The 17,512-nt window shown below is 44.5% G+C and overlaps 1 protein-coding gene across 7 annotated transcripts in view; it reads right to left on the bottom strand.

Moving 5' to 3' along the window:
- Positions 1–1,921: 1,921 nt before the first annotated feature.
- Positions 1,922–17,512, bottom strand: part of RUBCNL (rubicon like autophagy enhancer) — a 39,280-nt gene continuing 23,689 nt past the window's right edge. For 6 of the 7 annotated variants that reach the window (XM_044926808.2, XM_006072559.4, XM_006072560.4 and 3 more), the window contains 8 exons: positions 16,732–16,864; positions 14,980–15,125; positions 13,197–13,261; positions 9,233–9,471; positions 7,871–7,932; positions 5,013–5,166; positions 3,727–3,817; positions 1,922–2,304 (listed from right to left, as the gene is read on the bottom strand). In XM_044926808.2, coding sequence (XP_044782743.1) covers positions 2,192–2,304; positions 3,727–3,817; positions 5,013–5,166; positions 7,871–7,932; positions 9,233–9,471; positions 13,197–13,261; positions 14,980–15,125; positions 16,732–16,864 — 1,003 coding nt within the window. In that variant the 3' untranslated portion in view covers positions 1,922–2,191. The remainder of the gene's footprint in view (positions 2,305–3,726; positions 3,818–5,012; positions 5,167–7,870; positions 7,933–9,232; positions 9,472–13,196; positions 13,262–14,979; positions 15,126–16,731; positions 16,865–17,512) is intronic. The other variant, XM_025263002.3, reaches the window with a different exon arrangement.

The raw sequence follows: 17,512 nt of genomic DNA, 5'->3' as shown, positions 1-17,512 counted from the left end.
AGCCCACCAGGCTCCCCCGTCCCTGGGATTCTCCAGGCAAGAACACTGGAGTGGGTTGCCATTTCCTCCTCCAATGCATGAAAGTGAAAAGTGAAAGTGAAGTCGCTCAGTCGTGCCCGACTCTTAGCGACCCCATGGACTGCAGCCTACCAGGCTCCTCTGTCCATGGGATTTTCCAGGCAAGAGTACTGGAGTGCGTTGCCATTGCCTTCTCCAATGACTTTGTGGAATAGAGTTGACAAGAGGTTTGATTTGTGCCCTTTGAAGGGCGCCTTCTAGAGGCAAGTACTTCAAATAGCACCTCCATGCTCTGTTATAGAAACTCAAAACTCATCCATACATACATGTAACTGCAAAAGTAAAGCATACCCCGGACACAAACCCTGGAAGAAGTCAAGTCTCTATGATACAGTTACAAAATTGAATTTAGGCCAGAAACAAAGCCAGAGAATACAGATTTTTGTTTTCAGTTTTTGTTCATTGAAAGTAACAATTCCTTTCACAAAACAAGCTTTATAGGAATAGGAACTGAGTAATTCATCTTGTTATAATTCATAAAAGACAGGCTCCACCATTAGCTAAATACAACCATTTAAATACAACTTAAGAAGTATCAAAAAACCCTTAAAAAAAACACCAGTAGCAGCAAAAACATTGAACATTTGTAAACAAAATCACCAGTAACAGTTCAGGTCAGTTCAGTCGCTCAGTTGTGTGCGACTCTTTGCAACCCCATGAACCACAGAACACCAGGCCTCCCTGTCCATCACCAACTCCTGCAGTCCACCCAAACCCATGTCCATTGAGTCGGTGATGCCATCCAACCATCTAATCCACTGTCATCGCCTTCTCCTCCTGCCCTCAATCTTTCCCAGCATCAGGGTCTTTTCAAATGAGTCAGCTCTTCACATCAAGTGGCCAAAGTATTGGAGTTTCAGCTTCAGCATCAGTCCTTCCAATGAATATTCAGGACTGATTTCCTTTAGGATGGACTGGTTGGATCTCCTTGCAGTCCAAGGGACTCTCAAGAGTCTTCTCCAACACCACAATTCAAAAGCATCAATTCTTTGGTGCTCACCTTTCTTTATAGTCCAACTCTCACATCCATACATGACCACTGGAAAAGCCATAGCCTTGACTAGACAGACCTTTGTTGACAAAGTCATGTCTCTGCTTTTCAATATGCTGTCCAGGTTGGTCATAACTTTCCTTCCAAGGAGTAAGTGTCTTTTAATTTCATGGCTGCAATAACCATCTGCAGTGATTTCGGAGCCCAGAAAAATAAAGTCAGCCACTGTTTCCCCATCTATTTGCCATGAAGTGATGGGACCAGATGCCATGATCTTAGTTTTCTGAATGTTGAGCTTTAAGCCAACTTTTTCACTCTCCACTTTCACTTTCATCAAGAGGCTCTTTAGTTCTTCACTTTCTACCATAAGGGTGGTGTCATCTGCATATCTAAGGTTATGATATTTCTCCCGGCAATCTTGATTCCAGCTTGCACTTCATCCAGCCCAGCATTTCTCATGATGTACTCTGCATAGAAGTTAAATAAGCAGGGTGATAATATACAGCCTTGATGTACTTACTCCTTTTCCTATTTGGACCCAGTCTGTTGTTCCATGTCCAGTTCTAACTGTTGCTTCCTGACCTGCATACAGATTTCTCAGGAGGCAGGTCAGGTGGTCTGGGATTCCCATCTCTTTCAGAATTTTCCAGTTTATTGTGAACCACAGAGTCCAAGGCTTTGGCATAGTCAATAAAGCAGAAATAGATGTTTTTCTGGAACTCTCTTGCTTTTTCAATAATCCAACAGATGTTGTCAATTTGATCTCTGGTTCCTCTGCCTTTTCTAAAACCAGCTTGAACATCTGGTCCATGCGTGAAACATTCATGGTCCATGGTTCACGTATTGCTGAAGCCTGGCTTGGAGAATTTTGAGCATTACTTCACTAGCATGTGAGATGAGTGCAATTGTGCGGTAGTTTGATCATTCTTTGGCACCAGTAACAACTCTACTCCTAATAACAAAGAATCCACAGTCTCCAAAAATATTAAATATATATAATAAAGAGAATATTGGTCATCTTTTTTCTTAATAGACAATAGTCAAACAATGTTATCAACAGGAGACACAAGCGATGTGATCGTAAGGCATGTTGCATGGTCTTTCTCGCTACAGTCAAGTACATCACGTCGCTGCAGAGGGTAGGCTTTCCAGAAGTCTTCTCCTCGCTGTGATCCTCGCACACCGGGGGCACTTGGAGGACTGGAAGCACTGCTTGTGAAAGCAAGCTCTGCACACTGCAAGCAAGGAGGAGAGCCGTCAGCAAATGGGTAGCTGGTTTCTCAAATATGTAACAGACACTCATCCCCAGCCTGGGGAGAGAGGACCTAAAGCCAAGAGGTCTCTTGAAGACAAGAGGATTTGTCCCCAGTAGATCATGAGGATGGGCCTCCCTGGTAGGTCAGTGGTAAAGAATCCACTTGCCAATGCAAGAGACACAGGTTCCATCCCTGGGTCGGGAAGATACCCTGAAGAAGGAAATGGCAACCTGCTCCATAGTCTTGCCTGGGAAATCCCATAGACAGAGGTAGGCTACAGTCCATGACATCACAAAGACTCAGACATAACTTAGCAACTAAACAAAAACAACAGCAAGACCATGAGGACCAGTGAAACGAGCCGAGAGAGCCTGGGTAGTGGACTGCAGTGCCTCCCAGATCCGCTCAAAGACCATCCACCATGGGTGCCGGGAGAGCTGGTGGCTGATGGCTCAGGAGGTGACATCCCTTCTCTAGAAATGACCCTAACTAAAGAGAGCTGCCTCTATCAAGGTTATGCCCCCTTGCTGGTCCCAGGCCATATCCAGTGACTGGTCAATATGAGGTTTAAAGGCCTGGCTGGCTCTCTGTCCCTAATTTGGGAAAATGCTGAAAATCCACCCCAGCTCTAGAGTTCCCTGAGAGATGCACTGACCCTTCATGGCAACCATACCATTTTCAACTTCTTCCTTGGCCCAGTCCTGCTGCCTTCATACCCTCGTGGGTGTGGAGCCTGAGAACAAACCCCAGGGCAGCGGTTCGCTAACTTTTGGCACCAGGGACCAGTTTTGTGGAAGATAATTTTTCCATGGGTCAGGGTGGGGGATGGTTTTTGGATGATTCAAATGCATTACATTTTTTGTGCATTTTATTTCTATTATTATTACGTCAGCTCCACCTCAGATCATCAGGCATTAGATCCCAGAGGTTGGGGACCCCTGCAGTGCACTTGGGGTTGACTGTTCAATTACAAAACAGGTGCAGCTGTAACTTGCCCTGATGCAGAAGAACTGGGGGACAGGTCAAGCAGGGCCACCTCCTATCTCTGAACTCTGTTCCCTGAGACATCATCCTTTATCCCTGCCCCACTCACACCTCCTCCCTGTGCACCCCAAATTTTACCAGCTCCAATTCAACAGAGAAGCACACACTAGCATCATTCTACCTTAAGGAAATAACGCTATGCTTTAGTTATTAAGCTGTTATTAAGCTTGATAGCTCAGTTGGTAAAGACTCCGCCTGCAATGCAGGAGACCTGAGTTCAATGGGGTCCCAAAGAGTTGGACACGACTGAGCGACTTTCAGTTTCAAGCTTAAGTTAATTTTCTGCTTAAGTTAACAAACTTTGCACTTATGTTATTATACAGCTATTAAGCGTACGGTATTATGGTATTAAGATACCTGAACATCTTCTACACGTTGCAGTCTGAAATGGGAAAATGACAGATGTACTCCGGCAAAATTCACAAATGAAGCCCTTTCCTTGACATAGCTGTAAGAATAGGAGTCAAAAGTTAGAGTCTTCATGGGTAACATTTCTCCTGATGGAGAAACTGAGTTCCACTTTCACAGAACTCTATAAACACCAGATTTCCACAGTCCTCCACCCCAGATATTAAAATTTGTTATTCTAAAATCCCCTCAATTGGTTGTGGAAGTAACAAGTTTCTGCATTTACAAGGTTTATATAAATCTGTGAACTGCAATTTTCATAGAAGTCAAAATGAAACGTTCTGCACAGGACAAAAGATAGGCCTAAGCAACAGATCATATTTGCAGAAGGCCACTGAATGTCATGGATACAAGTAACAATTTAAAAACCTGTCTATGTCAGATGAAAGAAAAATTTCAGTTTGGTATTCTATAAGCCAAGACGGTAAACTCCTCTCACTATGCAAGAGTTCTAATGATACAGTTACAAAAACATCATTTTTTAGGTGTCTGTGACTCCAGCCTCTAGAAGGAACAGAATACTACCTCCTGCCACAGTGGATGGGTCAGAGCAATAAATGTGCGTCCATTTTGTCCGGACAACTGCATCAGGGTAGTTTGAGGCACCAGAGAAAGATCATGATTTTAAACATTTGTTCTTAAATGATCTCATTTTATTTCTGGGAGCTCCCCTGCAATTCATCAGTCCGTGAACACATAGAGCTCCTGTCCCACTGGATCCTGAGTCTATGCGGCTGCACTTGGCACATCAGAGCAGACGAGAATGGAGGGAGGCCACACGCCAGGCTGGGTGCTCAGACAACCAGTTGCTTGGCCCAGGCTTGCATACCAGCAGGACACTCTTGGTCTGGTACTGAACAGCTCTGAACCTCACTTCACTCATCTAAGTAGTGCAGGGGCTTCCCTGGGGGCTCAGTGGTAAAGAACCCACCTGCTAATGCAGGAGACGTGGGTTCAATCCATGGACTGGGAAGATCCCCTGGAGAAGGAAATGGCAACCCATTCTAGTATTCTTGCCTGGAAAATCGCATGGACAGAGGAGCCTGGTGGGCTACAGTCCATGAGGTCGCAAAGAGTCGGACACGACTTAGTGACTAAACTATGGCAATGAAAAGTGTTGCTGGCACTTTCCTCAGTTTGTGAGGGTAAAGCAGCTAAGTGCAAAACAGCCCACCCAGGATCAGCCGCAGAAAGGACAGCTCAGGGATACACCCGCTGGGGCAAGCAGATCTCACCTCACAGCTGGCCACGTGCTCGAGGGAAGCTTTCAGAATGTCCTTGAGCAAGGGCGCCAGCAGCCCTTTCTTGACCTTGACCATGTCCTCCAGGGAGAACAAGTGGAGCGCCTCCGTCAAGTGTCCCGGCAGCTGCTCAAATTCCTTTAAAGTGCTTCCGGAGAGAAAACCAGAGGAAATCAGAAACCCACCCACACAGGTCGGGGCAGGAACCAGGGACTGGGGAGAAGGGTTTGTTTTTTCCTGTCTCTCAAAACTGAAATTTTTCAACTCAACTTGAAAAAAAAAAAATAGCCCCAGGAACAACTTAACTCCCTACTTTACATTTTGCAAGTTTTGCTTGGAAGCCAGGAACTTAAAATTCTGTAAATAATGATTTCAAAAAGCTGAATGAGAAAAGTGTCCTTGACAGCTGCCCATGTACACTTTGAGTGAAAGAAAACTTAAAATTTGGTTTTTGAGTCTTGACAACACGTACTGAGATAATAATGACCACTTTCTTCAACTCCAGCTCAATTTCAAGTCCATCAGTGTGACTGATAGAGCTCTCAAGAAGAGTTATTGATGCTATGACTCCCAAACCTCAGGTCCAGCACCGATATTAAGACACAAGCATCCAACTGAGTCGGGAAGATCCCCTGGAGAAGGAAATGGCAACCCACTCGAGTATTCCTGCCTGGGAAATCTCATGGACAGAGGAGCCTTGCGGGCTGCAGTCCCACAAGGAATCGGACACAACTAAGCAACAACCACAAGGGCAGGCTGCTTAAAGGCCCTTGGATGTCCCAAGGGCATTCAGAACTGTATGTCATCTTCCCCGAGCCCTCCGGTATCTTTCTGAACCCCCTATGTCAGTTACAGCATCACCATGCACTGCATTCCCAAGCCTACACTGAACTTGATGCTCTAGGGATACTGCTGCTGAACCCAGGTTAATTCTCTGCCCAGCTACAGGTGGTCCTGGCTCACACTATTTTCTCGGCCGGAGGGCCCCTGAACCCTCGTTTTTGCTCTGACTTGCTCTTCAAGCTCTGGCTCTGTCCCTAGGAAGCCTTGTCTGCCTGCATCCCCACCTTGTCCCTTAAAAAATATGTGCTGCCCTCCCCCATGCCCTCAGGAGCACGTGCACCAGTGACAGGCAAATCTTTGGCAAAGATCTCTCTGTGCTGACTTCCTCCCCAGACTTTCTCTGAACATGTGTCCTGTGGCTTTTTCATCTGAAGCACAGAGTGGATATTCAAGACATTTTTGCAGATGGTAAGAACTGTGGATGTTATTACATGTTACAAAGAAAACTGAGGCCCTGAGAAGAAACTAATTTTTCACCCCAAAGCCAGGAGGTAGAGCTCAAGGCCATATGATTATAAAGGACAAACTCCTCCCCAAGAAATGTAATTCAGAAGTAGTGCATCATTAAATAAAGATCAGAAACAGAAAGCAGCTTTAAAAGAGAACAAAATTTTTTAAAAACCTATAATCCCAACTGGTAGCTCAGATGCTAAAGAATCTACCTGCAATGCAGGAGACCCTGATTCAATCCCAGAGTTGGAAAGATCCCCTGGAGAAGGGAATGGCAACCATTCCAGTATTCTTGCCTGGAGACTCCCATGGACCCACCCTGGGGACACAAAGAGTTGGACACAACTGAGAGACTAACACTATGATCTCAGCTATTATAACAAATAACCCTAACTCCTTGAGTGAGCTACTTTTCCTCCTCTTAAAAATATCTCTGCTAAATGAATTCACGCCTGTGCCTTTATGGCCACGGCCTCCAAAAGTTCATCCTCAGGACATACCTATGGACGTGGTCAGAGATTCACTGAAGCTGTTTGGGTGTGATTTTTTTTTTTTTTTTTGGATAACAAAAGATATTTAAAATGTATTAGGTGTTCAGTAATAGGACAATACTTAAATGAATATCACATCATAGTACAGAAAACTATTATACAGCCAATAAAAGTTGGCATGCCTCTTTATCATAGTGTTTCAAAAGGCAGTGGTACACCCATGAACACAGCAGCCCTAGTCACAAAAACCAAAACAAAGCAACCCAAGATGGACGGATCAATCAACAAAAATGGAATATACAGACAATGTATGAATATTCAACATCACTCCGCCTTTCAAAGGAAATCCTGACACGGGCCACAGTGTGCGTGAAGCTTGAAGACATGATGCTACATGAGACCCCAGGCACAAAACAATAAACACTGTGATTCCACTCATATGAGGTACTTAGAATAGTCAAAATCATAGAGACAGAACAGAGAATGGTGGTTCCCACAGGCTGGAACAGAGGGTGGAGAACTACTGTGGGTAGTTTCTGTTTTACAAAATGAAAAGAGCTCTGTGGATGGATGGTGATGGTGGTTGCCTACCAACATGAATGTACCTAACCGCTTAACTGTACACTTATAAAGGGTTAGGATGGTAAATTTATATTATGTGTATTTTATCACAACTTAAATCCCCTGGAGAAGGGAAAGGCTACCCACTCCAGTATGCTGGCCTGGAGAATTCCATGGACAAAGGAGCCTAGTGGGCTACAGTCCATGGGGTCACAAAAGTTGGATACAACTGAACGACTTTCACTTTCTTTCTTTTTTTTTTTTTTTCAAAATAATAAAAAAGTCCACTGGCTAGGGTTGTTTTATACTTATACTGGTCCATTCTTCTTAACGTGTTAAATTCCCTGGTAGTGAGTAAGAACGTTTAGCAACATTCAAGAGAGTGTCTACATAGCCAAGGAGAGGCATGAGACGGTCACTCTGCACTGGTGGAGACGGACCACAAAGAGTGTGGAGGTTATCAGACCTCCCATTTATAGCCCCGCCCAGCCCAGCCCGCAGCAGTACCTTTCAGCAAACCTGCAGGTCTTCAACAGCCTCTTGATATGAAACAGCTGCTCCTGGATTTCCTAATGTGAGAAACCAAACGGGGTGGGGGGGGGGGGAGTGTAATGTGATTAGTAACACTGGACATGCATAAGTCAAAATTAAATGTTAGTTCTAACCTTGAAACGCTACAACTCTAGACAATAAGCCTTTGAAATGCACAGTCTCTAAAGCATATCGACTGTGCATATATATATAAAGCATATAATGCACAGTCTATAAAGGGGCCCATGACTGAGTCCAGAGATCTACAGAGGGCCCAGGAAGGACCCAGGTCTTGGGGAGTCTAAAGCTTACACAATGTCGGGGGCCTTCTTTTTAAAAAACACCAAACTATGTACAAAAGAAGGAGATTCTGTGATTGGAGACACCATGGATGTACCTGGAGGACATTATGCCAAGTGAGTGAAGTCTGACACAGAAAGACAAAAACTGCCTGATCTCATTTATACAGGGAATCTAAAAAAGTCAAGTACATAAAAGCACAGACTATAAGGGTGGATCCTGGACTGAGAAGGTGGGGAAATGGGGAGATAATTGGTCCAGGACACAGAGTTACAGTTACCTAGGATAAGACCATGGGGTTGCGAAGGAGTTGGACACGACTTAGCAACTAAACAACAAGGATAAGTCTAGAGATCTCATGTACAGCATGATGACTATAATTCATGAGACTGTATTAAAAACTGGAAATTTGTTAGGAGATTAAGTTTCAGGTGTTCTCATCACATACACAGACAGGTAACCCTGTGAGGGGATGGATATCTTAATTAGCTTGACTATCAATCATTTCACTGTGTATATATATACATCAAGTCATCAGGTAGTACCCCTTAAACACATACAATTTTTCTTTGAAAGATGGTGGTGGTTGAGTTGCTAAGTTGTGTCCGATTCTTGCATCCCCATGGACTGTAGCCCACTAGGCTCCTCTGTCCCTGGGATTTTCCAGGAAAGAATCCTGGAGCGGGGTTGACATTTCCTTCTCCAGGGGATCTTCTCGACCCAGGGATCTAACCTGATCTCCAGGAATGCAGGCAGATTCATTACTGACTGAGCTAGCAGGGAAGCCCCATTTAAAAGATAATAAAATTCAAAAGCTAGGTACAAACAAAACTAGGCATAAAGGTAAGACTTGGGCACGGGCTTTGAAAAGAGCCTAAGCAGGAGAAGGTCTCTGAAGCATAAGCTCCAGCTGCTAGATGGTAAGTCCGCCCCTTAAAGGGTCTGTCTGAATCCCCGGAGCTGGGGGAGACGTCCACTTACTGCCGCAGGGCCCTTTTGGCCGCTGGACTCCCTCCCCCAGGAAAGGTGGCTGCTCACCCTCACTCTCTCCAGTTCCTTGGCCCTGGTGTACAAGCCGTGGCTGACGTGCAGCAGGTTGAAGATGGGCTCGTGCCATATGTGGTCCAGCAGGCATTTGGAGAAGTTGCTGACGTAGTACTTCCGGAAGTCCCACATCCTGAGGATCCGGGCGGGAATGCAGGACTCCGAGTAGGAGTGGCAGCAGTCGCAGAAGTACTTCCCCAGGTATTCGCAGTACCGGAGCCGCTTCACGAACTCTGCCGGGGTGCAATGGACGATGAGCACCAGGTCACCTGAGGCCAGAAACCCACCCGCGCCTCGCCCTCGCCTCCAACGCTGGCCCAAGGTCAAGACTCAAGATGGCTGTCCTCATGCTGCTGAAGCCATTCTGGGGAGAACAGCAGACACTGGAGGCCCTGAGTCATGGAGGGTCATGAGCTTCACTTTTGTGGAACGGATGTTGGAAAACAGAACCCTCCCCCCAGCACTCCTGGATTTGGAAGATGGGCCTTTAAACTGACACGGGGCCAACAGAACATGAGATTCAAGGTCTGGGGATTTGGTGGGAGTGCAGACCCAACCTCCTACTTGGCAGGAAGACTCTGACAAGCCCTAATCTCTTCAGGCTAATTGTCCTGAAGCCACCAAAACAGCCCAGAATTGGATTCTGTGATACCACAGGTATGAAAAATGCTTTGTAAATGATAACGCACTTTATGTATGCTATCGGAAAGTAGTACCCTAAAAGAGTTCCTGGATAAATCCATGAGGAAAAAACAACAGAAAAATGCACAAAGGATGGAAATACATGGGAAGAGAAAACATAACCAGTAAAGATCTGAAAAACATATATGGTGACCCCCATCCCCTACACACACACACACACACACACACACACACACTCCCCTTTGGGGACAGTCACTTACACACACACACACACACACACACACACACACACACACACTCCTTTGGGGACAGTCACTTCCTTAGGCAACTTTTCACTCCCAAGCCAATAAGCCTGGATTAAGTTCCCTGGCTATAAAAACCATAGCATTCTTGACTTTCTCTTTCATTTAAAGTATCACCCAGTTATTTACTTGGCTGATGACATCCTGTCAGCAAGCTCCAAGAGGGAAGGACCACATTCCAATCAACATCGCACACCTACATCTTCACATCTGAACCAACTCCGGGAGGTACTTTAAAAGTTGGTGGAATCATAGTCACACAGCTTCACAGTTTCAAACTCATACATTTAATATTTACTGAGGCACCAGGATACAGTGGTTAACCAGAGAGATATGGTCCCCATTAGACTTTAGCTGGGAGGATGAATCATTGAAAGAAAATCACTTCCAACTGTGATGCATGGCAGGCACTATGATTCTACCACGGCAGGCATGGTAGAAGGAAGTTCAGATGGACTTATGCTTCTTGTTTTTATTTCTTGAGGTGGAGATGCTCAAAGTCTTACTCCATCCCAGAATGCCTATCAAAGGCCAAGGGAACCCTTTCCAGCAAATCTTTTCTTCCTAGGCTTCCACAGGTCAGACCTATGGATGCTCTCACAGCAAACTAAGTGATTCCCACTCTCAAGTGGGCAACTCGCCTTTCTGATTGGGTGAAACCTGATTTTCTAGGCCCTCAGGCCACTCCCTCAAACTTTATCAGAGGAGTCTGGTTAGGTCCTAGGTAAGCCATCCAATCATTTAACAAATATCTTTCAAGTCCCAACTGTGTGCCAGGCATACTTGTAGGAGCAGGAGATAAAGCAATGGATAACACAGACCACATATTGATAATATGTATATAATAGGTAACTAATGAGAACCTATTGTATAGCCCAGAGAACTCTATTCAGTGCTCTGTGGTGACCTAAATGGGAAGGAAATTCAAAAAGAGGGGACATATGTAAACATATAACGGATTCACTGTGCCATACAGCAGAAAGTAACACAAGATTGTAAAGCAAGTATACTTTAATAACAGTCAATTAAAATAAAACAAGCCACATATCTGTCCTCATGGAACTTAGAATCTAGTGAGAGACAGATAATAGTAAGAAAAATCAATAAGATAGAGTATTTTAGGGAGATAAGGACTTGAATAAAAACAAAAATGAAGGGGAATATCAAGTGTATGTGTGTGTTTGTGGCCAAGAGGGTGATGAGGTGGAGTTTCAATAGGGCAGCCAAGGAAGACCTGAGAGTGCAGATGGGAAGGAAGGAAGGGAACTGACCCTGGTTGGGGGGAGGGAGGGCGTGACCAGGGGAGGACATTCCAGGGAGAGAAAAGCACAGATGCAAATTCCTGAGTCAGGAGTGAGCCTGTCACCTTCAAGGACCAGTAGGGAGGCCACGTGGCTTGAGCTCAATGCCCGATGGGGCAAGAGCTGGGAGATGAGAGTCGGAAAGTAATGGGCAGTCACAGTGAAGGTCACAGTGGCCTCTTCACCAAAGAGAGGGCAGTGTTATGAAATAACAACTTCTCATCGTGGGCACCTCTCATAAAAACAATGCATGTCCCCCCTTTCTGTGCTATACACTAGGTTCTCACTAGTCATGTACTTTATTCATAGTTGTATACATATGTCAATGCCAATCTCCAATCCCCAAAAAAGAAGGTACAGTCTATTTGTAGGACATACATTAAGTGAACCTTAAATATATATTCCAATATATATTCAGTTCAGTTCAGTCACGTCCAACTCTTTGTGACCCCATGGACTGCAGCATGCCAGGCTTCCCTGTGCTTCACCAACTCCCAACTCCTAGAGCTGGCTCAAACTCATGTCCATTGAGTTGGTGATGCCATTCAACCATCTCATCCTCTGTCGTCCCCTTCTCCTCCTGCCTTCAATCTTTCCCAGCATCAGGGTCTTTTCCAATGAGTCAGTTCTTTGCATCAGATGGCCCAAGTATTGGAGTTTCAGCTTCAGCTTACAATATACATTAGGTGCAGACAAATACTATTTGATTGCACTTATGTGAGGTACCAAGAAAAGTCAAATTCATAGAGTCAGAAAGTACATTGGTAGATGCCAGGGGCTGGGGCATAGGAGGTGGGCAGAGGGAATGGGGACAGTGTGTAATGGGGACAGAGTTTCAGTTTAGGAAGGTAAAAAGTTTGAGAGATGAATGATGGTGAGAGTTGCACAACAGTGTGAATATACTTAGTGCCACTGAGCTATACAGTTAAATATGGTTAAAATAGTATGTTTTATCCATACATGACTAATGTGGATGGACTAGTGATGTATGGATGTGAGAGCTGGACCATAAAGAAGGCTGAGAGCTGAAGAATTGATGCCTTCAAATTGTGGTGTTGTAGAAGACTCTTGAGAGTCCCTTGGACAGCAAGGAGATCAACCCTGACTATTCACTGGAAGGACTGATGCTGAAGCTCCAATACTTTGGCTACCTGATATGAAGAGCTGACTCATTGGAAAAGACCCTGATGCTGGGAAACATTGAAGGTAAAAGAAGAGAGTGGCAGATGAGATGGTTAGAAAGCATCACTGGCTCAATAGACATGAATCTGAGCAAACTCAGGGAGATAGTGAAGGACAGGGAAGATTGCATTAATGCAGTCCATGGAGTCGCTAAGAGCTGGACAGGACTTAGCGACTGAACAACAAGAGTATGTTTTATATTATGTGACTTTCATGACAATTAAAAAACATTAAAAAAAATACTGATGCAAACTGCTCAACTTTCTTTGGATGTATAGAGAGATAAATAGGAAATCTAAAATTGGTTATTTGGGGGGCTTTTTTACTTATGATATTTAAAAATGTAAGAGTACGGGTATGAAATTATGTAAATTTCATTCATATGCTTATTAATCAAATCACTGTTGAACAAAAGATTTGTTGCTATATATTGTCTTGCATGCACTTGAGAGAAATGAATATACCAATATTTATGCTTTAAGGTAAAAATGTCATTGCCTAATAAGTAAGCAACCCAATATCCATACTTACTAGGTTCTATTGGAGTTCCACAGCCAGCACAGAAAAAATTTTGGGCTATTACGACGAGATCCCTCCTGAGGACAGAAAATGACAACAGTTATTTTTCAGAAAAGGCCAACAGAGCATTTTTCACTGATTGGAAAAGAAGTTGACATCAGGGTGTTCTTCTTAGCTTCAGGGCTTAATTTTATCATTTTTTCATTTGGGAAAGAAATAGAATTTTTCTTTCCCAAGAACAGAGCTTTCCAGTTGAAATCTCTGGGTCTTTTAAAAGCTCTTGCTACCACCAAAGCAGACATCAGTATCACAAATAACCATTCCACCAAAGAGTCTTTAGAGACTTCTCATGGGGCATCCCAGAGTTCTCTCTCCTGAGAGAACTAGAAGCATATAATACATGGGAGGAGGTTCAGGGGGACAAGACACCATCCCCAAACTTACTTGGGAAGTTTACAAACGGATCCAGGGACATTTAGATGAATATGAGGTATTGTAAGACAATGGTGTCAAAGATTTTTGGTGAAAGATAGAATATTGAAGTGTTTGCTATTCAACTGTTAGTGTTGCAATTCCATATGGGATTTGGCAATATGGAGAAAGTTGTAACACTTTAATACAGTTTAAGGTCAGCAAAAATGGCCAAGGTAAAAATGCATGGTAAAAATATGTGTGCGTGGTAAAAAAAAAAAAAATGTGTGCTTTAGAGAGAACCCAGAAAAATCCCAGAGGAAAGACAATCCACGTCAAGGGAAGTGACCCCGCCCAAGGCTTGGAGAGGGAGCTCTTCTCCCTAAGCAGCCCCAGAGAACTTCCTCATAGTCTCACAAGAGGAAAAAAGAATATCAGGCACCTCTGTGGGGCACAGGCAATGACCATTGCCAGCCCCTTTGTAAACTTCTCTGCAGTTTGTACACTGTATTAAATACCAGCCAAGAGGAATGAAAAAGAATGCATTTGGTTAAAATATCCTTTTGTCTACAATGTCATATACTCTCAGAATAAACAAATTAAACTACTACTTTAAATTATGGGATTCCCAGGTGACTCAGTGGTAAAGAACCCACCTGCCAATGCAGGAGATGCAGGTTCCATCCCTGGGTCAGGAAGATCCCCTGGAGGAGGAAATGGCAACCCTCTCCAGTATTCTTGCCTGGAAAATTCCATGGACAGAGGAGCCTGGCAGGCTACAGTCCATGGGGTCACAAAGAGTCAGACATGACTGAGCAACTCAGCACAGCACTACTTTAAATTACTGTATATATTTATATATGTATATCTATATCCTTTTTGCACCATCTTATTTCTTTGTCTTTTAGAATTCTGTTACTTCTTAGAGAACAGAGATGTTTTCATTTGCATTCTGTCACATTTTTTAACTATAAGAGCTCTCCTCAAGATGAAATTTTCCTTTAAAAAAATGCATTCACTGACTTTTTATTTCACATTGCCCTGGAAAATAGAGTGGTCTAGTCTTAAAATTACTGTATGATATTTTTAAGGTTAATATGAGCCTGTTTACTTTTCAATTGTTATGTAATGTTCATAGTTAAGGAAACATAGTTAAGTTCTCAACGTGTCAAAACTTACAGAGACCAAAAGCCCACTATAAATGGGGTGCCAAGAACGCGAACTCAGAAAAACGTGCCCAAGTTTCTTTTTCCTAAAACAAATTTTCCTTTGTCCCTTGGTGTTTTATTTTTTGCCTTCACCCATCTCCATGAAGAGACAGAAGGAACCCATCACAACTTTTGTTTTAACTGGACTGGTGGTCCAAGCAGCAACCTAGACTTACTTGAGTGGTGGATGAATATTAAATATGATTTGAAACCTAGGGGGTGCCCAGTCTCCGGTCCCTCTGATCCTCGACTTCAGTTTAATTTCCTGGACGACTTCTGTGCTGGATTCAAAGTCTTTCTGGACCCGCTCTTCATTTACAACCTGCATAAATAACCCAGAAGAGGATTCAGGAGCAACTTACACAAGCACATTTCAGGAACTGAAATAAAAAGAACGTTCAGATGTATTCCCAACATTAACCTTTACCTTGAAAAATAAAAATGGCTTTTAAGTGAATAACAGAACCTGGCCAGAGCCGTCTCTGTGTCTAAAACCCTCTGCAGGAGAACTGCTTCAGACGCCACCCAGCTGAGATCACTCTGCTCGGTATTTTTAGTTAGTTCTTTTGTTTCCAGACTGCGAATTACTGTAAGTAGGTCAGTGTGAACTGGAATGCCTTCCTGCCTTGCAGAAGCCGAAGCCTCACCCTGCCTAGTCAATAGCTGACAGACACTGTGGATCTGAATCCCCTTCTCCAGGAATTGTTCTCTGCAGACACTGCCCAGCTTGTACACGTGCAGACCCCACCTCTGACCATGAAACTTTCCTCTTAGCATCTAAAATCAAGACTTCTCTGATTACCATCCACATCCTCCACAGTTTGGCCACTTTTGAGCCTTATTTCCCAGGAAGATTAAGATGAACCATCCCCCAAACATACCCCACTACCCACAAACATGTTCTCCAACTACATTAAATGACTCTGCTCAACAAACACCACGGGGACTTCCCCAGTGGTCCAGTGGTGAAGACTCTGTGCTTCTACTGCAGGGGGTGTGGGTTCGATCCCTGGTCAGGGAACTAAGATGACTCAGCCAAAAGAACCAAAACCCAGAGGCACCAGGCACCTCCCAGTCACTTCTACTCCAGCTGCTCCTTTGCCAAGAGTGCCCTTCATACACTCCTATCTGACCTGCTACAGTTCTGCCTGGCCTGATACCTGGCTTAAGTCCTGAGATCTCCATTCAGCCTTTCCAGGTTCCCCTGATGACGTGGAATACCGCCTCCCTTGCACTTCTGGTGTGCTTTCTCTCCTACCCGATGACGGCCTCTGCCACGCCATCCTCTGCCCACACTGAGCTGCCTGTTTGGAGGGTAGAGCGCTCCACACGGGGACCAGCCTGGACTTTCAAATGAGGCAGCCTGGGAGCTAAACTCCTGCTCTACCACTGACCAGCCCCGCTGAGGGTCTGCAACGAACACCTTAAACTTAAAATAACCGCCATGGTGGTCTAGTGGTTAAGAATCCACCTGGCAATGCATGGCACATGGGTTTGATCCCTGGTCCGGGAAGATTCCACATGCCGCAGGGCAACTAAGCCTGTGAGCTGTAATACTGAGCCCATGTGCTGCAACAAGAGACGCCACTGCAATGAGAGGCCCTTGCACTAGCCCCGGCTCACCACAACTAGAGAAGAACCCGTGCCTAGCAACAAAGACCCAGCACAGCCATAACCAAATGAGTAAATAAATAAAATTAAATTAAATTAACAATAGCATCTACCTCACAGGAGATATGTGAGGATTAAGGCATGAATTGCTGAGCACAGGCCCTGGTGCATTACAAACGCCCAATAAACATCAGATTCGTCCTTTCGAGTCTCCCATAACGCCCAGCCGCCATACAAGGAAACACAGAAACCTCTGATGTGGAGAGCAGGCAAAATGAGAATTTAAGAACTGAAGATCAAATTCTGTTGAGACTTACTATGGAGCCAGCTGCATCGAGAGAGCCTGCCAGCTGATAATGAACTTCTGCCAGCATCCAGCATTTCTTGAATACGCGGTATAACTCTTTGGCTATTAGCTCAGCAGAATTGAAGTTTGGCTCATGAATGACACTGCAATGTAAGAGATGCAAACGTGGAAAATTATTTTCATAAGAAGTGTGTTAAGGGTCTTTTGCTGTGGGTTTTTAACTATTTCCCCTCCCCCCTCGAAAAAAGCAGAGGAGGTGACACAGAGCAGACCACGTGTGCGCCAACCACGCCCCAGTGGTTATCTCACTTAACACAGTCCTCCACGTTCCACAGAGCAGCTGGTGTTTATTGAGGGTACCAAGGTGGGAAGGGGGTGGTGAGAAGAGGACCAGGTTTAAAGTCAGAAGATGTGGGTTCAAGCCCTCTCTTTTGTGCCCCCATGGACTGCAGCCCAGCAGGCTCCTCAGTCCATGGGATTTCCCAGGCAAGAATACTGGAGTGGGTTGCTATTTCCTTCTCCAGGGGATCTTCCCCACCCAGGGATCAAACCCATGTCTCCTGCATTGGCAGGCGGATTCTTCTCCACTGAGCGAACTGGGAAGCAAGTTCGAGTTCCCCCACTGCTATTTAACAGCATGGTGTCTGGATGTACATCTCATCTGAACCTCAGTTTCTACACCCATAAAATTGGGTTTAAAAACCCCTGCCCATCCCACCCATGAGGATTAAATGATAATGTGTACAAAAGTCTTTCAAACAGTCTAGAAGCACTGTAGGAACTTTCGTGGT

The sequence above is a fragment of the Bubalus bubalis genome, chromosome 13 (genome assembly GCF_019923935.1).
Source record: "Bubalus bubalis isolate 160015118507 breed Murrah chromosome 13, NDDB_SH_1, whole genome shotgun sequence".
Classification (NCBI taxonomy): domain Eukaryota; kingdom Metazoa; phylum Chordata; class Mammalia; order Artiodactyla; family Bovidae; genus Bubalus; species Bubalus bubalis.
This window is presented reverse-complemented; position numbering and strand designations above follow the sequence as displayed.